The sequence below is a fragment of the Equus quagga genome, chromosome 5 (genome assembly GCF_021613505.1).
Source record: "Equus quagga isolate Etosha38 chromosome 5, UCLA_HA_Equagga_1.0, whole genome shotgun sequence".
Taxonomy (NCBI): domain Eukaryota; kingdom Metazoa; phylum Chordata; class Mammalia; order Perissodactyla; family Equidae; genus Equus; species Equus quagga.
In genome coordinates this window covers 122975874-122998711 of record NC_060271.1, presented here as the reverse complement: position 1 = coordinate 122998711, position 22838 = coordinate 122975874, and the positions used below count along the sequence as shown (strand labels likewise).

At 42.9% G+C, this 22838-nt stretch overlaps 1 protein-coding gene across 4 annotated transcripts in view; it reads right to left on the bottom strand.

Moving 5' to 3' along the window:
* Positions 1-15478: 15478 nt before the first annotated feature.
* PUM2 (pumilio RNA binding family member 2) overlaps positions 15479-22838 on the bottom strand; it is a 93786-nt gene continuing 86426 nt past the window's right edge. For all 4 annotated transcript variants that reach the window (XM_046660092.1, XM_046660093.1, XM_046660094.1 and 1 more), the window contains 2 exons: positions 20210-20402; positions 15479-18730 (listed from right to left, as the gene is read on the bottom strand). In XM_046660092.1, coding sequence (XP_046516048.1) covers positions 18599-18730; positions 20210-20402 — 325 coding nt within the window. In that variant the 3' untranslated portion in view covers positions 15479-18598. The remainder of the gene's footprint in view (positions 18731-20209; positions 20403-22838) is intronic.

Here is a 22838-nt window from a genome sequence, read left to right as displayed (position 1 = left end):
GTGAAATAAACCAGTCCCAAAAGGAAAAATACTGTATGATTCCACTTATCTAGAGTTCCTAGAGTAGTCAAACTCATAGAGACAGAAAGTGGAATGGTGGTTTCTATGGCTTGGAGGGAGGGGAGGATGTGGCATTATTGCTTAATGGATATGGAGTTTTTGTTTGGGAAGATGAAAAAAGTTCTGGAGATGGATGGTGGTGATGGTTGCACAACAATGTGAATGTACTTAATGCCACTGAACCATGCACGTAAAATGGTAAATTTTATGTTATGTATATTTTACAATATAAAAGAATGCAAAAAAACCCCTTAATTGCAATCCTAAAAAAAACAACATAATGAACACCTGTGTGACTACCATCCAGTTTATCAAATCTTAACATGTCTTTTTTCTTTTCTCTTATTCCTTTTTTCTTATGAAATAAACATTACAAATTCAATTGAATCTTCTCAGTTTACGTTTTGAGATTTATCCATGTTGATACGTGTGTCATTCATCTTGATTGCTGGGTTATAATTCATTGTATGCGTATCCCACAATTTATTTGTCCTTGGACATTTGCTTATTTCCAGTTTTTCAATATTACACACAATGCTGCAGTCAATTTTGGTATCTTTCTCCTTAAGTGCACGTGAGACTTTCTCTAGAAGTAGATAGAGCTCCTGGGTTGTACGTACAAATATCTTCTTTGGAACTTCTCAAAGAAAATTGCTCTGCAAAGGGCTTATAGCAATTTAAGCTCTAAGTATATAAGAACTTTTATGAGAGTTCCTATTTTTCTACACCCTCTGTAGGACTTGGCATTTATTGGACCTTTTATAGTTCGCCAATCTGATGCACGTAAAATGATATCTCATTGTCATCTGATTTTGAATAGCCCTCCCCTTATAAAACATTTTGCTGAAGCCTTTTGTCTCTGGCTGCTTGGGCAGACACTCCTGCTTGCTTCCCATGTCCTTTTTCCTCCTCCTTTTCAGTAAAAGAACCCCTAATTTCAGCTGGGTTCCTGGCTGCTCGAAATAAAGACTGACTTTCCCAGTGTCTCTTACAGCCACGTGTAGCCACATAATTTGGGTTTTGCCAATGAGCTAGGAGCAGAAGTGGTGTATGTACCTTCAGGGAAGTGTCAAATGGAAGAGGCATGTCCTCCTCCTTCCCCTTTCTCTTTCTTGTTGGCTGGAATGCAGATATGATGGCTGCAGCTGGAGCAGTCATCTTGGACCACGACGTGAACTTGGAAACAGAAACCATGCATGGCAGAGGGACAGATTAGCAGGAGCATGAGTCCCTAGCCTGTGAAGCACCATGCCAGCCCTGGCCTGCCCACCTGGACGTGTGGATCATGGTGAAACATTCTGCTTTGCTTCAGACACTCTTCTTCAGACACCCTTCTCCTGCATTTTCTAACCCTTGCCAGCAAATCTAATCCTAGTACACTGATAGAGTGAGTCTTTTTTTTTTTAATTCCTTTATTTGCTTTTTTTTTTTTTTGAGGAAGATTAGCCCTGGGCTAACATCCATGCCCATCTTCGTCTACTTTATATGTGGGACGCCTACCACAGCATGGCTTGCTAAGTGGTGCCATGTCCGCACCTGGGATCCGAACCGGTGAACTCCAGGCGGCCTCGCGAAGCGGAACGTGTGCACTTAACCGTTGCACCACCAGCCGGGCCCTGGAGTTGGTCTTCTACACGTGACCCAAGAGAGCACAGGGAGGACAGTCGCACCAGCGGAGGAAGATAGAGGAATGGCCTTGAAGTTGCCTCCAATAAGCACCTGTAGGAGGCGACCCAACCAGTTTCCCAGCCCTGAACTGTGTGTTAAGTTTTGGATTTGACTCAAGTCACCTAACAACCTCTGTCCCAAAAAGAAGTGTAGACAAGAAGGGTCTAGTTTGGGCAAGCGGGTGTTTTCAGAGTCTGAAGCCTTGGCAGGCCCCCTGCCCCTCTCAGGCTCCTCGGACCGCTCTCAGGGGCAGCGGAGGCAGAGGCCGGCCCAGACCTCCACGTGGCTCTGCAGGAAGCCCTCGGCCCCGCCTGCTGTGGGGCTGTGCTTGAGTGGGTCCTGAGACATGAAGAGCTAAAGGCCGTGGGGAGTTTCTGTTTCTTCTAAGCGACTAACTTGTTGTGCTTGTTCTCATAGATACGGAGAACTGTGTGACTACGTGTGCTCTGTTTTCACCTCTGTGCTCAGGTAGCTCAGAAAAGACAAATGACTGGGCTGTAGCAAGTGCCCCAGACTTCACATCCTGCTTCTGTGTTACCACCCTCACATCCTGCCTCCCTCCAGGCTACCTGTCCATTTCTAATGCAAAGTTTCCCTCGCCTTCTAAGTTGCTTTTAATGTTTGCTAGAGTCTCAGCAGGGGAGAGAGAATAAAGCAGCTCTTTGTAAATATCATTGGAATTTACACATCCAAATCAGAGTATTTACTTCTCCAAAGTGGTCCCGTGGGGAGACTGTGCTTATCACTGATGCTGCCCATCCCATCACCCTAGGGAGGCCAAGGAGTCTTTTTTTTTTTTTTTTTTTTTTTTTTGGAGGAGTGTGGCGTGTAGTTCTTTCCTTTGATAAACGTGTCCAGAGCTGCAGTGTTGCCCAGCTCCAGGAAGCCCCCTTCCCAGTGCCTTCCAGATGGACCGTGTCCTTTGGCATTGTGTCCTAGGGATTCGCACCCCACGGCACCCAGCCTGAGTGGTGCTCCTGGAACTGGGCGATGCCGCGGTGTGAGAGCTGCTCGATGACCTCCTTGGACCAGCCCCATGCTGGAGGTTGGAGACACAAAAGTGAAAACATAAGGTTCTCAAGTTCGAGGAGGTTACAGTCTTTGCGGAGAAACAGATATAAACTATCATTATAAAACAAAGAAGTGCATGTCATACCAGCCTGTTTACTGACCGCTGGAGGGAACGATTGGTTTCACGGATGAGGGCGGGGTTGTGGGTGGGGGAAGCCATTAGAACCTGTCCTTAGATGAATAAAGAGGATTTGGGTGGTGTATTAGTGTCCTATAGCCTGTGTAACAAATGTCTAGAAATCTGGTGGCTTAAAATAACTCATATTTATTCTCTTACGGTTCTGGAAGCCAGAGTGTGAAATCAGTTTCACTGAGCTGAAGTCAAGGCTATCAGAGGGCTGCACTCTCTCCAGGGGCTCTAGGGGAGAAGCTGTTCCTTTCCTCTTCCAACCCTGGTGGCTGCCAGCATTCCTTGGCCTGTGGCCACGTGGCTCCACTCTTCAGAGCCAACAACTTCACATCTCTCTCTGCTCCATCTTCACACAGCCTTCTCCTCTGTGTGCCGTAACATCTCCCTCTGCCTCCCTCTTACAAGGACACAGGTGATTGCACTTAGGGCCCACCCCAATAATCCAGGATAATCTCCCCACCTCAAAACGCTTAACTGGATCACACCCGAGAATCTGCAAAGACCCCTCTCCTTTGATTTTTTTTGCCATGTAAGATAACATTCACAGGCTCCAGGGGTTAGCACATGGCTCTTGGGGGCCATTTTTCAGCCAACCACAGGCAGGTAGAACAGAGAGAGTCCACTCCAGGCAGGGAACCCAGCAAAGAAAGGCAGGGAAGCAAGAAAGAGCTTCAGAACGTTCGGGAACTGGAAGGAGTCTGCAGTGGCCTGGACTGGCCAGAGCACAGGCCCCGGCGAGAGCTGGGTGGCATGGAGACCTCCTGGGCAGGTTTGTGTGCCGCTCATGGGCCTGGGCAGGAGGGACCGCTGACCTTTTGAGCCCAGGAGGGACTGGATCAAGTTTGCATGTTAGAAAGACCCTCTGGCCACTTCGAGGAGGACGGGCTGCAGAGAGGGAGACGGCAGGCTGGGACAGAGGGAAAGCCTGCCTTGGGGGGTCAGGGGGTGGCAGTGAAGATGAGGGGAGGAGCAGGACTGAAAAATATAGAGGAGGTAGAACGAGCCAAGGCTGGGAGATGGATGAGGGAGAGGAAAGGTGCGATTTTGAAAATCAGTGGTGGCATCTTTCCATCTGGTTTGTATAAATAGCCGGCATCAGAGGGACCGAATAGGCGTGTGAAGTGGCATCCGGGCTGGGGCAGCCCTGGGCCCTGAAATCATTCGGGGGACTCCCCCTGTGGCTCATGACTGACTCAGCCCTGGGCCACCGCAGGAGCTGCCTTTGTTGGCGACTTGGACAGGAAGTTCTCTGGCAGGCAGGTGGCCAACGCCAGCCACACCCTCCCAGGTGCAGTCGGGACGATTCATCCTGAGCCACTTCCTGGGGTGGGGCTGCTTGCCCCTGGCCCATACCAGCCCATCCAGACACGGCTGTCACCAATGACCTGGTGTCTGAGAAGCCGCCAGGCCCTCTCTGACTCAGCCCCGTACTGGGAAGCGGTGCTGATGCTGGGGCATTCAGGACCAGGGGAGCGGGGAGCAGGCTGCAGGCCATGTCTCTCTCACCGCCTGACCCTCTCAGCTAACAACTGTGTGCACTTTCCTCCTACAAATTCTTGGCACTACTTTAGCTGTGCAACCTTGAGCAAGTGTCTTAACCTCTCTATGCTTTAATTTGCTCCTCTATGACCTGGCAAAATACTAGTACCTACCTCAGAGAGTTGTTGTGAGGATTAAATGAGACAAGCACTGTGAAGGGCTTAGCGTGGTGTCTGGCACACACGGAAGTGCTCCCTGCATGTCAGTGATGCCAAAGACGTTCAGTGGGCCTGGCAGAGACAGATAGACTTGGGTTTGTGACCTAGGCCACGTTCCTTCAGCTTTCTGAACTCAGATTGTTGTAAAGATTAAATAATGCTGGGGCCGGCCCGTGGCTGAGTGGTTAAGTTCTCGCGCTCCACTTCTGCGGCCCAGGGTTTCACCACGTCGGATTCTGGGCGCAGACGTGGCACCGCTCATCAGGCCACAGTGATGCGGTGTCCCACATGCCACAACTAGAAGGACCCACAACTAAAATATACAACTATATACTGGGGGGATTTGGGGAAAAAAAAAAGATTGGCAACAGTTGTTAGCTCAGGTGCCAATCTTGAAAAAAAAAAAAAAAAGATTAAATAATGCAGATGCAACACCCAGCACATCACCTGGCACCAAGCCCGGAAAATAGAGTAACAGGGAGTTAGCTTTCTAAAGCCCCCCAGGGAGATTGGGGTGGGCTCAGGAGGGATTCCTGGGCTCACGGCAGTTGGGCTGTAGAAGGCATGGTGTTATGTGGGTGCACATACCTGCGTGTAGCACACACACGCACACACACAGAGGCGAGCCACACCTCCAGCCTGGATACACGTCCGGACTCCCTCCCCAGAGAGAGGTGACTTGCGTTCCATCACAGAGACTGCGTTAGGCAGAGGTTGCAAACTGAGAGCCCCAGGGCTGCGTTGGGCCTGGAGAAGTGTTTTGCCCTCATGTTATTTAAAAAAAGGAGCTTTCTAGAGGCCAGCCCTGTCACCGAGTGGTTAAGTTCATGCACTCTGCTTCCGAGGCCCAGGGTTTCGCTGGTTCGGATCCTGGGCACAGACGTGGCACCGCTCATCAAGCCATGCTGAGGCGGTGTCCCGCATAGCACAACTGGAAGGACCCATAACTAAAAATATACAACTATGTACCGGGGAGCTTTGGGGAGGAAAAGGAAAACAAATAAAGTCTTTAAAAATAAAAATAAAAATAAAAAAAAGGAGATTTCTATAAGGGAATTGCACATAAGAATCCAGATTTCTGATTTTCCAGCAGAATCAGAAGAGCTGGTAATGCTGGCCCGCAGCCCTCCGTGGCAGGGACCAGCTAAAGCCACCGTCGTGACGTGTGTGCGGTCCCAGCTCAGGCACCACCTCCGGGCCTGGCGGGAGCCTGGGCCAGATACCCCGCACAGCTGCCAAGTTGAGTGGGCTCTGGCCTCAGCTGGATTTCCACTCTGGCCCTGCCCCCTGGACACTTCATACAGCATCTCTAAGCCTCCATTTCTTCATCTGTGGAACGGGTATAATAGCGCCTCCCCCATAGGGTTCTTACGAGGGTGGGATGAGGTCGTGGATGCAGAGCACGGGGCTCCTGCACTTAGTCAGGCTTCTGGACTCGGGGCTGTTGCAAATATTGCTGCTTCCGTACCAGCCCGTGATTTCAGGACGCCACCTTCCTTGATTTGGACACCTTGTCTTCCTCAGGTCTCACCCCTGTCACTGCGAATGCCTGGGGACCACACTGTGGGACCCGGAACTCTCTCCCGGGCCCAGTGTTTCCCCGTCTGTACCCGTTGACCACACAATCCCCCGATGCACATACTCTTTAGTCTTCGTCAGGAAAAACACTTACTGTTGACACAGCACTCCCACGAGCTCTCTCGGTGGCCGTATTTGGTTATCCCCCATCCTCCTCTTGGAGTCCCGGGCGTGGGAGGGGGTGTTGGTGATGCTGAAAAGGACTTCCTTTAAATCTCAGGACCAGGCAGTGGGATCATGGCAGAAGGAGGTGGTGTTTGCCCTCAAGGGGCCGACCCTCTATCTGAGACAGGTGGTTCCCCGGGAAGACAGATGCTCACTCAAGATACCAGACCCATTGGGAACCAGGCGGTCGGGTGGGCAGTGCAGAGGAGGCTCCTGGGAAGTAGGGCGCCTCCCATGACAAGCAGAGCTTATCTAGGTAGAACAGAAAGGACAGGCCCTCTGGGCAGCGGGCACCACCTGAGCACAGTGGGAGAGGCGGGAAAAGTGCCACTTCTCACTGGAAACCAGATCACTGGGCTTATGTTGGGAAGGTGGGGTGGGCGGGGGTCATGGAGGGCCGTGAACACCAACTCTGGGTGGTGGTCATGCAGCCACAGGGCGTGGGAGCTCTCTGATGAGAAGACAGTTTTCTTGCACTTTCCCTGGCCTGGCCAGGAGGGCCTGGGCCACTGCTCCGGACAATCCCTCTTTGCTGAGGAGACAGGTGAGGAGTGAGAGCCTGAAGATTCTCAGGGTCTCTTAGTTTACCCGTCTCATTCATCCATTCAGTCGTTCAGTTATTCATTCATCAAAACTTTCCTTAGAAAATAGACTTGATTGTTGTTTTAAGGACAAAGTTAACATTTGCTTGTCATTATAAATTCAAACAGTTTCAAAGCAAATAACATAAAATTTGAAAGTTCCTTTTCCCTTAGCCCGATCCTCGGGGGTAACTGCCATTAAAAGTTTATTATGGATCCTTCCAGATTTTTTCCTGTGCGTACACGATTGCATGTGTGTGTTAATATTTAGGTTAACAACATATATTGGGCATATTTCCAAATCAACATATATAGATCCATCGCATTTTTGTAAAATAGCAGTAAGTAATGCAAGTATATATTTTTACTATAAAAAATTCAAACAATACAGAGGTAAATGGAGGAAAAAGTAAGTGTCCCTCACTGTTCTCGCCTACTTTCCCCCCTCCACTCCTCTCCCTAGTTTAGTGAGGGTTATTTATACCTTTTACACATATAAATGGTACTTATACAGACATGATTGTGTGCGTGTGTGTTTCTGCCACTCCCCTCTTTGACTTAACGATATGTCTTAGCAGTGTCGGTGTCTGTGGCCAGACTCCGTCTGTCAATGGCTGTTGGGACTCCACCATTTGCTCTTCTTTGATTTATTTACCCATTCGTCTTGTGACCGCTGTCATTTTTACAGACTTTGCTATCACAAACCATGCTGCTGGACATCGTCTCATCAGCTTCCTCACGCAGCGTGCAAATCTTTCTTGGGACGGAAGTGGTCTGGCTGCATCAGACGAGATTCTGAGAACTCTGCTAAAGTGGTCTCCCAAAGTCTGGGCTTCCACATTCCTTTGGTTGCATTGAGCACCCATTCCGAGCCAGGTCTTGGCACAGATCTTGGCTGATGGGGGAGGCAGCGAGGTGATACAGTCTTAGGGTCCTGTGATACGGTGATTCAGGAGCCAGGGGACCCCAGCGGGGGGCGGGGGGGGGGGCAGGGCAGGCTTCTCAAGGAGTTGACACCCAGGCAGAACTCTGGCTGCTGAATAGCTGTTTGCCTGGCAGGGGAGCAAGTGGGAAGGGCTATTCCAGGTGGAGGAGGGCTCGGCGGTGGGTACGAAGGGAGCAGGGCCATTTGTGCACTGGTGAGTGACAATGTCCCCTTAGAGCTTAGGGCCACAGGTGACAGGAAGTGGGGCCGGATGGTCAAGGGCCTTGAATGCCAAGCTAGGGAGTGTGAGTGTCAGCCAAGGCCGGCCACAGAGGAGGGCGTTAAGCAGAGATGGTTGATCACACACACACACACGCACACACGCACACACTCACATACAGTGAAGTCTGAGCCAGGAGAGTGGAAGGGGAAAGAGGACAGTTGCCCATTTGGAACTCATGTCGACTAAGAACCCAGCCATCATGAAGTGAGAAGAGGCAGGCTCCAGGAAGAGGCTGTGTGTGGATGTTCTGGCTGACAGCTCCCAGTCAAGTCCCAGCTGACCGCCAGCATCAATGGCTAGACACGTGAGTGAATGCACCATCAGATGATTCTAGCCCCCAGCCTTCAAGCCACACCCCCGACACCAAATGGAGCAGAGCCATGTGGCCCTGTCGGTGCTTGCCCACATTGCTAATCTGTGAGCAAAAAAGAGAGAAGTTGCTGTTGTTTTAAGCCCCTGGGTTTGGCAGTGATTTATTTTACAGCAAAAGATAAGTGCAACACATCATAATATGACAAAATGTTCCAGGCTCATCTTGTACACCTCCTACCCTAGACCTGTCATTAGCCAATGAGGAACGGCACTTGGACACCACAGTCTGAACTCTTGGGGTGAAGTGAATTTGTAGATTAATTTGGAGAGAAATAACAATTTGCAATATTGCACCTTCCTCTCCAGAAATATGGTGTCTTTAATCAGGTCTTCTTTGCCATCTTTCCATAAGAATTATTTTCTTCACATTGCAAATTTCTTATTTTCTTTTTTCATGGTTATTTTCTAGTTTTTGCTACTTACATGAGTTTTTGAAAAAATTTTGGCTCTTTTTGATGTATAGAAAAGCTGTAACTATTATTCGTTTTTGTATATTAACTTGTATCCGGTCAATTTCTCGAACCCTTCTTAGTTCTAAAAGTTTCCCAGTTGATTCTCTTGGGTTTTTTAGGTAAATAATCCTGTCATTTCTTCCTAATACTCACACCTCTCCTGCTTTCCTAGTGCATCGTCTCGGACCTCCTTCTTGTGGAATAGTGGTGGTGAGGGTGGACGCCTTTGTCTAGCTTCTGCCGTTAATGGAATTGCTTCTGATGTTTCATGATGAAGTTTGAGGTTTGCTTTTAAGTTCTTGATAGATACAACTTTTTAGGTTAAGGAAGTTTTTTAACATAGTTACGATGTTTTTCAGAAACAGGTATTGAAATTTATCAATTGCTTTCCTTACTATTTGATATGATTACACTGTAGTCTAAGTGTGCAATGGCATTATGTCTACAAAAACAATGTACATACCTTAAAAAATACTTTATTACTAGAAAATGCCAACCATCATCTGAGCCTTCAGCGAGTCGTAACCTTTTGCTGGTGGAGGGACTTGCCCTGATGATGATGGCTGCTGACTGATCAAGGTGGTGGTTGCTGAAGGCTGGAGTGGCTGTGGCAATGTCTTAAAATAAGACAGCAGTGAAGTTTCCGGCATCAGTGGACTCTTCCTTTCACGAACAACCTCTCTGTAGCATGGGATACTGTTTGATAGCATTTTAGTCACAGTTGAACTTCTTTCAAGGTTGGAGTCAGTCCTCTCAAACCCTGCCACTGCTTTAGCACCTAAGTTTATGTGATATTCTAAATTCTTTGTTGTCATTTCAATAATGTTCACAGCATCTTCACCGCAATAGAATCCATCTCAAGAAACCACTTTCTTTGCTTATCCATAAGAAGCAACTCCTCATCCATTAAAGTTCTATAATGAGATTGCAGCAACTCAGTCACAACTTCAGGCTTCACTTCTAATTCCAGTTCTCTTGCTATGTCCACCACATCTGCAGTTACTTCCTCCACTGAAGTCTTGAAGCCCTCAGAGTCATCCGTGAGGGCTAGAATCAACTTCTTCCAAACTCCTGTTAATGTTGATATTTTGACCTCTTCCTACAAATCATGAATGTTCTTCTTTTTGCCTGAGGAAGATTAGTTTTGAGCTAACATCTATGCCAATCTTCCTCTATTTTGTATGTGGGTAGCTGCCGAAGCATGGCTGACAAGTGGTGTATGTCTGTGCCCAGGATCTAAACACACGAACCTGGGCTGCCGAAGCAGAGCATGCCTAATGTAATCACTACACTATGGGGCCAGCCCCAAGAATGTTCTTAATGGCATCTAGAATGGTGAATTTTTTCCAGAAGGTTTTCAATTTACTTTGCCCAGATCCATCAGAGGAATCACTATCTATGGCAGCTATAATCTTACTAAATGTATTTCTTCAATAATAAGACTTGAAAGTTGAAATTACTCCTTGATCTGTGGGCTGCAGAATGGATGTTGTGTTAGCAGGCATGGAAACAACATGAATCTCATTGTCCATCTCCATCAGAGCTCTTGGATGACCAGGTACATTGTCAATGAGCAGTAATATTTTGAAAGGAATCTTTTTTTCTGAGCAGTGGCTCCCAACAATGGGCTTAAAATATTCAGTAAACTGTGTTGTAAACAGATGTGCTGTCATTCAGGCTTTGTTGTTCCATTTATAGAGCACAGGCAGAGTAGATTTAACACAATTCATAAGGGCCCTAGGATATCTGGAATGGTAAATGAGCACTGGCTTCACCAGCTGCATTAACCCCTAACAGGAGACTGAGCCTGTCCTTCGATGCTTTGAACACAGGCATTGACTTCTCCTCTCTAGCTATGAAAGTCCTAGATGGCATTTTCTTCCATTATAAGGCTGTTTTGTCCACATTGGTAACCTGTTATTTAGTGTAGCCACCTTTGTTCATTATCTTAGCTAGATCTTCTGGATAACTTGTTGCAGCATCTCCATCAGCACTCGCTGCTTCCGCATGTACTTTTATGTTATGGAGATCACTTCTTTCCTTAAACCTCATGAACCAGCCTCTGCTGGCTTCAAACTTTTCTTCTGAAGCTTCCTCACCTCTCTTAGTCTTCATAGAATGGAAGAGAGTTAGGGTCTTGCTCTGGATGAGGTTTTGGCTTAAGGGAGCATTGTGGCTGGTTGGATCTTTTCTTCCTACCAATAATAAGGGTGATTCGACTTCTTATCATTCGTGTGTTCACTGGAGTAGCACTTTTAATTTCCTTCAAGAACTTTTCCTTTGCATTCACAACTTGGCTAATTGGTGCAAGAGGCTTAGCTTTCGGCCTGTCTTGGCTTTTGACGTGCCTTCCTCACTAAGCTTAATCATTTCTGGCTTTTGATTTAAAGTGAGAGATGAAAACTTGGAGGTCATTGCAGGATTATTAATTGGCCTAATTTCAATTTGTTGTGTCTCAGGGAATAGGGAGAGCCGAGGAGAGGGAGAGAGACAGGAATGGCTGGTCAGTGGAGCAGTCAGAACACACACAACATTTACCCATTGTTTGCCATCTTATCTGGGTGTGGTTCGTGGCGCCCCAAAACAATTACAATAACAACATCAAAGATCACTGATCACAGATCACCATAACAAACATATTAATAATGAAACAGTTTGACATATTCTGAGAATTACCAAAATGTGACACAGAGACAAGAAGTGCGCAAATACTGTTGGAAAAATGGTGCCAATAGACTTGCTGGATGCAGGGTTGCCACAAACCTTCAATTTGTAAAAAATGCAATATCTGCAAAGTGCAATAAAGCAAAGTGCAATAAAACGAGGTATGCCTGTATTAGTTTTAACTGATCAAGTCTATTTTTTTTGGTGGGGTTTATTATTGATTCCGTCTACTTTTCTGTAATTGTTGTTTTACTAGCTTCTTAAATTATTTTCAGACTTTCTTGGCTAAACATTTTTCTCTAACTGTTGGCCTGAATCCCCCAGGTTTTGGTATATAGCACTCTCACTGCTATTAACTTTGAAGTTTGCCCAAATAGTTTATTCCAGAATAGATTAGTTCTTTAACCTGAGAGTTATTAAGAATGGTACTTTAAACATTTCTAAGATATATTTCTAGTAAGCGATATATTTCTTAGATATATTTTTGGCTTCTTTTTTAAATTGTATTCAGTGAATCCTACTGCATTCTGTTCAAGAAACGTGTCTTGTATGATTTCGGAACTTTCAAAGAAATGGGGGCAAGGAAGGCTCCCAAACACCCTGCAGGGTGATCCCCATGCTCTCCTCCTAACCCCTCATGTAAGATGGGCCCACCAGCTGTTGAGACCCCTGACTTGTCAAGGCTTCTTCCCATGGAAGGCCTGGGGTGAGACTGAGGCAGGAGGTGGGAGTTGGCAGTGGTAACGGGAATTCCCTAACTCTGCGACCCGTCTGCAGTGCTAACTTTGCCCTCCCTCCAGTTTCTCCCTCCTTCCACTGCTTTGCCCATCCTGTACGTGCTGTACTCGTCACTCCCCTGCTCAAGAATTTACAATGGCTCCCTATTGTTAACCACAGCATTGCTTCAAGGAATCATTCTGTTTCTTTCCCCACTGGAATGTGTGCTCCACGAGGACTGTATCATCTAGAATCATAGCTGATACAAAATAGGCGCTCATTACACACTAAGTGGTGCCACGGCCTCATCCCCAACCTCCCAGGTCCTCCTACTCATCCTAGTTAAGTCTATTCATTTCTCCTTTTCCTTTCCAGCCCAGGGCACTGCGTCCAGTGCTCTTCACCAGAATTCATTTTTGAAATCTTGATTCCTATCTAGATTTAAAGATACTGAGGCAGGAATTACTTTTTTCCCAGGCTTACTCCCTTTCCAAACAATAAGTAGGACATGGTACATTCTCAGCATGGTCTTATTTGATCGTGGAATGATTTGTGGTGGGTTTTCCTCTGCTATTTATCATTCTTTCCATGAACTCTATCCAGCCATGACCTAGGTTCTAGGTACATGGTGAAGACATGGTCCTGAACTTGAAGGGAGCCTCCTACTCAACTCCATGGGCACCAGAACTGCTCCTCAAATGTCTGCTGAAGTGGGGAAATCATACATCATCTTCTCAAGCAGCCCTTGACTTGCCTAGGAAGTGAGAAATAGCCACGTCCACACAAGTTGTAGGGAAGTGTTGTGTGTCTTCAGACTCTGAAGGTGGAATCCTGTAACTGGCGTGAAGAGGCGGGTGAGAACTTCCGGGTTTCTGATTTCTAAATACCTACTGCTTTGGGGAGGCTTTGGTTGTCTTAACTTTATTGTCCAGGCAGATGCTGAGACAGAATGGGTTAGAAGGCCAACAGGCAAGTTTTTCTCAGTTCAATGCTTTTCTTCTTATAATACGCCAAATTGGCAGAAACTACTGAGGAGTGTTACTGTGGTTTCCTTCAGGTGAACCTCAGATGACACATCAGCTGGATGGACCCCAAAGTGGTTTTTCCTCATTCGACCATCACTACGGCTGCTCTCTCAAAGCAGACACATAAGAATGACCCGAGGTGGCTCTTTAATCAAGCACTTAGCAAAACTAAGTTTGTGGGCAGACCTCTTCTTTGACTAAAGCTTAATCACAGAATCCAGGGCTCCCAAAGGACTCCGTGAAAATGATGCAAGGGGTGGGTGTGAGGAATGCCAGAGATTACCTGAAGGTCTTGAACCAGAGTTTGACCTTCAGGAGTCTGTAGTAGACTTTTCTTGCGAAGCGGGGGGGGGGGGGGGGGGGAGAGGGAGACCCTTTAATTTCCCTGCCCGTCTCCATCCTGGTACTGTACACATCAGGGCAAAGTACTATTACTTGAATTAGTACCAAAAGAGGTATAAATGTACCAAAAGAACTGAAATGCTGTAAAGTTCTTTAATCACGTCTTCAAGTTTCCCTGATTGACTATCTGCAATGTGAATTAAGAGCTCATCTGCAGAAACATAAATGAGCTCCAAACCAAATGTTCTGAGGCTGCCTGTAGGCAACTACAAAAGACCTTTTCAGTTAACTCATTATAATGGGAGTCACTGAGTACCCACTGCTCCGGCACATCACATTCTCATCTAAGCCTCACAACTGTAGGACATGGGTATCACTTCCCTTACCCACACACGAGGAGAGTAAGGTTTAAAAGATGAAGCCATTTCCCTGATGATTTCAAGCTAAAGGGCTTGGAACCTGGGCAGTCTAATTCGAGTCCAAACTCTGAACCACTACACTCTGATGCCCAAGAAAACTTGAATTAATCTAGTCAATTTCTTCCTTAAACTACCAAACAGAATACAGGGCTACTTCATTTGGCTTAAATTCCTGACAAATATTTAGGAAAAAACATTCTATGACTAGAACATAAAAGAAATGAGAAAGTGCCTACAGTATACGGAGGTAATGAAGTTCAATAAAAATTCCACCTAATTTTGAGCTTCCTGTAGGATCTATCCTGTAGTTCTGTTAGGCTCTTGGCATCAAGTACTCCTCAAATCCAAGGTTCTGCGGGCAGTTACCAGTCCTACTTTACAGACAGGTAACTTATAGGCCTAAAGGGTTAAGTATGCCCAAAATCACATGGCCCACATTCCTCAGGGTCCAACCTGAGCCCCACTACCTCCCCTCTCTTCCCTCAGCAGCGCTCAGCCCTCTTGGGAGGCACACTGCAGCCTCTGAAAAGTGAAGGCCAGTGCCACAGCTCTCCATTCCTGCTCACCTGGGTTCACAGATGAACTTACTGAGTGTCTGGAGCACCCAAATCCCATCAGAGATGTGAAATCTGGTCCTTTTAAGAGGTAGGTAAGGTAGACAGTGAAGGCTGCTCCTTAGAGGCTTCTCTGTTCTTCTCTTACCCTGCACCCCACCTTGTAAGCTTTTTGAGAAACCACTGCCATGAGGGCAAAGAGAACAAATACTATCCAGGTCAGTTTAGGAAACTGCTTTTCTTAGGTTGGTAAGCTAGCATGAAAGGATGTGCTATTTCCTTTTCAGGGCATTTTAATTTCATCACAACAAAGTGGGGTAGGTCAACAATTTCAGAAGAGTTGCTTTCAGCTGAGAATAGAACCAAACCAAGACAAAATTAAAATTGAAGATAAACAATGTGTATGAGGAGAATGCCTTCTCCCATTTACATTTTATGTAAATCTCCCTTTTGGATTCTATCAAATTATGTGTATGGCTTTTTAAAATAAAAGTTACACAAAGGACAGAAAAATGGAAATAGTATTAACATTGGTTGAGAATTAGGTTTTAGGTAGCTTTTTATATATTCTCAATTCTTGAAACCAATGAGGATTTTATAAGAGTACTACCCCAGAGTAACAATGAAGACAATGAGGACTAGGTGAGTTAACACATCCAAGTTCACCAGGTTTGTAAACAGTGAGATAAAAGTTAAATCCATGCCTGAACCCAAGTTGTACTTTCCTTTAGATTACACTGTCTCCTGAAGTGCAGGTGGAAAGGAAACACACACCTGTGGGTAAAGATACATGATTTAATTCTCAAAACAATCCTGAAGTATCATTTTTACCAATAAGGAAACAGGCTAAAAGTTTCATCCTATATAAAGTGTGTAATTGCTTTATGTAATTAGAGATTCTGAATGTTAATCAAAAGACAGGATAAATACCATCAAGAGGGATCAGTGGTCCCAGACTAGCATCTAAGTGATAAAAATATTTTCGTTTTCCTTAAGTGAGAGTCAATTTAAACTTGAATGGGCAATCTGAATTTAACTGAAGGACAGAGGGGTATTTTATCTAGAGAAAAACACAAGACCAGGTTTATTTCATACAATGTTATTCACACATTTTTCATTTTCTAATTTATACATAATATACAAAGAAGTAAAGATAACATTATTTCATATGAACCAATAAGAGCCAGGACTTGGACAAACTGGTCCAGAAACAATCCATATCAAAAGGAGACACTCAAGAGTAAAGCCTAAGTGGTTCTGCCCAATTAAATTTCTTTATTCTGAAACGTCATTTTCAGATTATACCAAAACTCCATGCCAACTTATTAAAAGGTAGAATCAGAGAGGTGGGCACCAAAAATAGCAGACCATAAAATCTCTACAGTAACAGATATTTTTCTAAAATAGGCCCCAAAGCATTGGGAAGACTGGGTTGCCAACAATGGGACACATGGGAACATCAGGACCCTGAGAGAGGGTTCAGTTTCCCAATGTGCTATTTATTCTCTAGGACTTTCTAAATTTGCAAAGTTAACTGCCTGTGTCAACAGAAGGTAAGGAAAGAAAGACTAGGAATTCAACTGTGCAAATCCAGGAAAAGTCATCACAAATCACCAACAAGGAGAACTTTGATCCTGAAACCATGAGCTGATACTGGGAAGAAAAGTTCAACACAGGGCCAAGACCCTCTAAAGCTGGCCAAACAAAGCAGGAAAGAGTGGAAGTGGGAAAAGCACTGCCACCGTGACTGGGACATACTAATGAACCAGTGTGACTAGAAGGGACAGGGACAAGAGGCTGGATTTAATGGCCTCAACATGGAATGTTGGGTTAGAAACTAGAAGACTCAACATCAAAGATGAAAAAGTATGCCTGGCACCCCAAACTTTATGCCATTATTTTTAGATTCATGATATGAACAGCTAAGTGATAAAACCTTTATATTCAATATTGTGCTCAGAAGATTGCTTTTCTTCTGCAGACTTCTAATAAAAAGTCCCTTACATGTTCAATTGAAAGAGATAGCATGGTTCATTAGTTTTCAGCACTAAACGTAAGTGGGTCAACATAAATGTTTTATACAAAATACTGACATCAACAAAATACAAAGCACTTTCTTTATCTTTCAGAAACTGAATATACAAAGCAAGTTTTTTTTCCAAAATATTTTCATAGGCAAAGGATTAAAAACCATTTTAATTATACACATATGGTCACAATTTTGCCTTAAAAAGATTGTTGGGAAATGTACATAAGGCCGCTTGTAAATGTACATCATGTTACTGTTATGTCTTATGTCCAGAGAAAAAAATGTTATCATACAGATTTGCTCTTACTTGGGAGTAGGCTATTCAAAAATACAGTACTCTTCTGTACAAAGAAAAAAGTCACATCACATTTAATAAGATGGAAAAAGCATTGGCCTCCATAGTAACCAAATATCTCAGTCCAATACTTTCTATTATGCACAATACCCTGACTTCTTGAAAATGATCCAAATCCTAGCATGTCCATATTAACAGAGTTAACAACTATGTTATAAAACAAAATGTTTCTCACAATAATAAAAAGAAAGCTGGTTCATACTTCTGAAACCATATAAAGATAAAAAATTTTTAAAAAATCACTCTCGATTTGGAGAAATAAATTTACATTTTACAACACTATATGCCAGGTCAAAGAGGGCAGGGACATAAATGTACACTAAAATGCAAATGTTTCCCAAAGAGATAAAACAAATTTCATTTACAGCATGAAGGTTTACAAATGTACACCTGTACAACCAAGGAAAGCATCACTACTAAATTAGCAAGGCTTTTATAATAAACATTGAAACAAGATTTGCTTTCAAAGTGTAAACTTACATCTATTACTACACATACAATGCATATATTTATAGGAAGCAAAAAAAGCTATCTGAATATGTAATCATGCTTACATGTTGAGCTACCAAATTCACTTTTCAGTGGCCCCTTTTCACCTCTATCTGATTCCTACTTTCTGAATCTACTATGAAAAAGCAAAATAAAGCTCAACACGTTCTTGTAATTCTATAAGCAAAACAATATACAAATTTCCACTCTTTCTCATTGCAGACCAAACTAAAAAGTTAAAACGGGACTTAACTTTTCGTTTAGTGCACATAACTGGATGGAAATGTCACCATGATTTTGTTTTTCCTACCTCTTACAACAATTACATATGTAAGTATATACAATACTTCTGTACATTGCCAGAGACATTTTAGGGCAGTATTTGTATTAAAACCACACCACTGTAAATAATGTAAGTTCTTTTCATCTCAAGTCATTTAATTCTTAATTGCCGAGATTTTATTTGCATGATAGTTTGTGAATTACCAAAATACAACTTAACTTTCTTTTTAAAATATTAATAATATTTATGCAGTTGATTGTTAATCTGTTATAAAAGGCTTCACACAAAGGACAAAAAAAAATAAGGACTATTTTTCTATATACATCTCTATAAACCTGTTGTGCTATGGGGTCCGTAGACCTACCAGACTGCAAGCCAGTTTATTAAAAGAATACTGTACTTTTTCCTTTAAAAACTATTTTTGTGACTTTACAAGGTAAAAATTTACAAAATATGTGACAGCTTTTTTTGATACAGTTACATCATATACAGGCATTCTGTGCTTTGCCAGCAATCCAATCTGATAGGTCTCCACTCAGGGCTGAATATAATTTATAATTCACCGCCCCACCCCCCAAATATACACAAGAACCTTAAAAAATTTACAAATGGATGAATAAAGTCAATAAATAGTTTTGCTTTAAAAAAAAATTTTGAAGATTCATAGTTGAGTTGTGTTTTGATAATTCACAAAAGAAATGTTCTTTTCACGTGGTTACATCTTCTTTCTCTTTTTCCTTTACAGCATTCCATTTGGTGGTCCTCCAATAGGCCCTAGATCTGGGCTGTTTTTCAAATAGTATTTTTCCAACTTGGCCAGTATATGCTTCCCATATGTGTATTTGCGCAAAGTAGTAATGTGAGGTCGAATCTGAAAAACAAATAATCTGCTTAGGAAATCTAAGTTATTTCAGTTTGATTTCTAAAAAAGTGTCCCCAACTCGGGGTGATTTAGAAGAATAATAGGAATTTTAAAATTCAAACCTAAAGCAAGTTGTTTGCAAAAGCAGTTTTGTTCAACATAATCTCTCCAAACTTCTTCTTTCAAAATTGTTCAATGAATAAACAAAGCACTACTTCTAAACTATTACAACCCATGCAAAGGGTAGAGGAGCTCCAAACACAACAGGAAAGTACCACTAGTGAGCTATCACTTCTCATGTATAGCTCCAGGTAGTTGGACAAAAATTCAATACAAAATGGAGCAAAAAGACATGAACAAGCAATCAGATGTGTGATGGCTAACAGATTTAAGATGTTCAGTATCTCACCAATAGTTTTTAAAATGCAAATGACAAGAATCATATTATCTTTCCATCCAGACTGGCAAAGACTTTATAAGTAATAATAACTGGCACTGATGACATAATGGTGAAACAGGCACTCTTCTCATATACTGGACGGACAGATGGGCAAACATGTACGAGATGTTTTGAGAGCAACTAGGAAGTACCTATTAAAAGTAAAATGTTTACACACTTTGCACCAGCAATTCCACATCTAGGAATTTAACCTGCAAAAACAATTCTGCAAAGACACTCATATAAAGCACAGACTATAAATAGTTAAAAAATTAGAAATAATCCAATTATAAATATAATATTGGTTAAAAAATGTAGTTGTTAAAAATAAGATTAAAATTTTTGTAAGTATATATATTTAAGCAGAAATATTAAACTAAAAAAAGGTAGAAAACTTAATCAAACTGAAGAATATTAAACTAAGAAGGCCAAAAATAAATTTATCTCATGAGATCATTTTCTCTCTATCTGAGGAGACGTCCAAAAATGTTATGTACTTTGTCCCCTGTTTCTTAACGAATAAATTTAGAAAAAGACAGAGTATTTAAATATTATTTCTTCCACTGTTCTTTTTAATGCTAAGTTTTTCTACGGAAATTAATGATTTCTTAAAGAGTCATTAGATTCTAGGAGGAGGACAGAGAGGAGAAAACAGCTTAACTGATTCAAAAAACCAATCAAATCAAGATAAATTCTCTCTTTCAGACAATGTATTAGGTTAGTGAGAAAATCTAATTAGATTTTAACATCAATGTTTAACCTATGTATTACGGCAAATCAAATATACCTAAATAAGATGGGGAAGGTAAGACGATGCTAAAAGTAGATAAAGAGATGAGAAATGAGTGCAATTTATTGTGCAGATTACCTTAAGAATTTACTAAAAGGGTATAACAAATTATCTGTATCTGCCAAAGGTCATCCACTGATTTTAGATTTTTTCTCCAGTTATAGCATATACGAGGAAAGTAAAGCCCAGGAAGTTAAAATGCATAGCCTAAAGTCACACAAAGTGAATCACCAATTCTAAGTGCTAGAAAGTGTATTACCTTGTGCATGATTATCTTTCTTTGAGCAGGTTCAGCCATATCAATCATCTTCTGAACAACATAATTGGCATACTGGTCCTTCATCATGGTGTATAAGGCACTGTGAGGACCATCATTCTGGCAGCAAACTTCATCAATCAGTAAAGCTCTCTCAGCGCGGGAGGCATGAGTAACACACTTTTCTACTACATTGCTAAAAATTAAAGCACATAAACCACAAATTATTTTTTTCTTTATAGCAAAATTTCCTTAGCTTTTCAAAGAACTTGCTCAACCCATTGGAAGAAAGAAGAGTAAAGATGGGGATTCACTTGTAATTCTCTTTGGATTACTTTTAAAATAGAAATTAGTATCACAGGAGAACCTATATTGGACATCCATAAGTTTAATTACAGGCCTTTTAAAATTATAATTCAAAAAAGTGGAAACTATGTCACTAATAACGCCAGAGAGTTTCACAAACATGCACCAAATATTTTAAATTTGCATTTAATCACAGGTCTTGGGGACAAATAATTTTCTAAAAACAGATTTCAAAAATAGAATATATAGGCGACATCAGTGACATGGCAGAGTGAGCTCACCAGGGACTCTCTCCCCTCCAAACTACAACCAAAGGAACAACTGAATTCCCACCAAAAAATCCTAATAACACAGAGATCGTCAGAGACCCACAGCAGCCAAATGACGGAGGTCAGAGAGGCTGGAGCCGCCCCGGAGGAGCTGGAACAGGGTAGGAGAGAACTTCGCTTCCCGCCCTAGAGACTGGGATCGCTGCCATGGGGGAGGGGACACACATCCGCGGGATTGTCCAGGACTCCCACCACCCCAGCAGCGGAAACCCTCTGATGGGAGAAAGTTTTCATGTGGGGGACCCCATCAAGAAAGGGCCCCAGGAAACCAGAGAGCGAGAGGTGATCAGAATCCAGGTCTGTGCGCGAGTGAAAGTGCCCCTCCTCCCTCAACCCACGCTGCGCACTGCCATCACCAACGAAGGTGGAGGGCTCAGAACACGTGGCTCTCGACCCCCATCTAGTGGCGACAGACTGTAACTGCAACCAAATAATAGCATATGCGCAAACACCACTCCTCTACCATCCAGCAATTTATAAAAGCTGCAGACCAAAAGGAAAACAATAAAAACAGAGAAGTATGTCCTGAGGACTTGGAAATAGGTAAACTAAGTGACAATGAATTCAGAGTAGCTATCATCAAAAACTCAATGAGGTAAAGAGAAATACAGAGAGACAAGTCAATGGGTTCTGGAGTTACTTCACAAAAGAGATTGAAACTATAAAGAAGAATCAATTAGAAATACTAGAGATGAAAAATACAATGGATCAGATAAAACAGAATACGGATTCTCTGAATGCAAGTGTACACACCAGAGGAGCAAATTAGTGTAATCGAAGATAGGCTGAATGGCTCCAGATAGAGGAAGAAAGAGAACTAAGAATTTTAAAAAGTGAAGAAAATCTCCGAAAATTAGCAGACTCGATGAGAAAATCCAACTTAAGAATTATCGGAATCCCTGAGGGTGTGGAAAAGGAAAATGGAGCAGAAAGTGTTCTCAAAGAAATAATACAAGAGAATTTCCCAAATCTAGGAATTGAGGGAGAAATGTGTGCAGAGGAAGTCTTCAGATCTCCTAGATTTGTCAATATAAAAGGACCTACTGCAAGGCATATAGTACTAAAAATGGCAAAAATGAATGACAAAGAAAGAATACTCAGGGCAGCAATGCAGAAGAAAATAACCTACAAAGGAACCCCTATCAGACTTTCAGTGGATTTCTCTACAGAAACCTTACAAGCTAGGAGAGAATGGAATGACATATTCAAAACTTTAAAGGATAAAAATCTTCAGCCAAGAATACTCTATCCAGCAAAAATATCCTTCAGATATGAGGGAGAAATTAAATGTTTTCCAGACAAACAAAAGCTAAGGGATTTTGTAGCCAAAAGACCTCCACTACAAGAAATCCTCAAGAAGCCTCTCCTACCTGAAAAAAGAAAAAACGGGAGAAAGGGGTCACAAAACACAGAGTAGGGAGACAGATAGAATGAGAATAGGATAGCAAATATTCAACTATAGCACTAAGATAAAGGGAAGGAAATCACCAAAGCAAAGACAATCTTATCACTCTAACCACAAACTCACAACACAAGTTGGAATAAGAGATGAAAATAATAATTTAGGAGGGAAGAGGAAAGGGACTGAAACAGTCTAGGCTAAGGAAGTAAGAGACCACCAGAAAATGGACTATGTTACATACGAGATTCTGAATACAAACTTCAGGGTAGCCACCAAACTAAAAAACAGAATAGAGACACACAAAACATAAATAAGGAAAAATCTAAGAAACCCAGCATAAGAAATTGCAGAAGTCAATGGGTAGGCTAGAATACACAGGACGAGAAACAAAGGTAATGCAGGAAAACCAGATAACAAGCGACAGAATGAGAGCATTAAGCCCTCATGCATCAATAATCACCCTCAATGTAAACAGATTGAACTCTCCAATAAAAAGACACAGAGTGGCAAAATGGATTAAAGAACAAGATCCAACAATTTGTTGCCTCCAGGAAACACACCTCAGCCCCAAGGATAAACACAGGCTCAGAGTGAA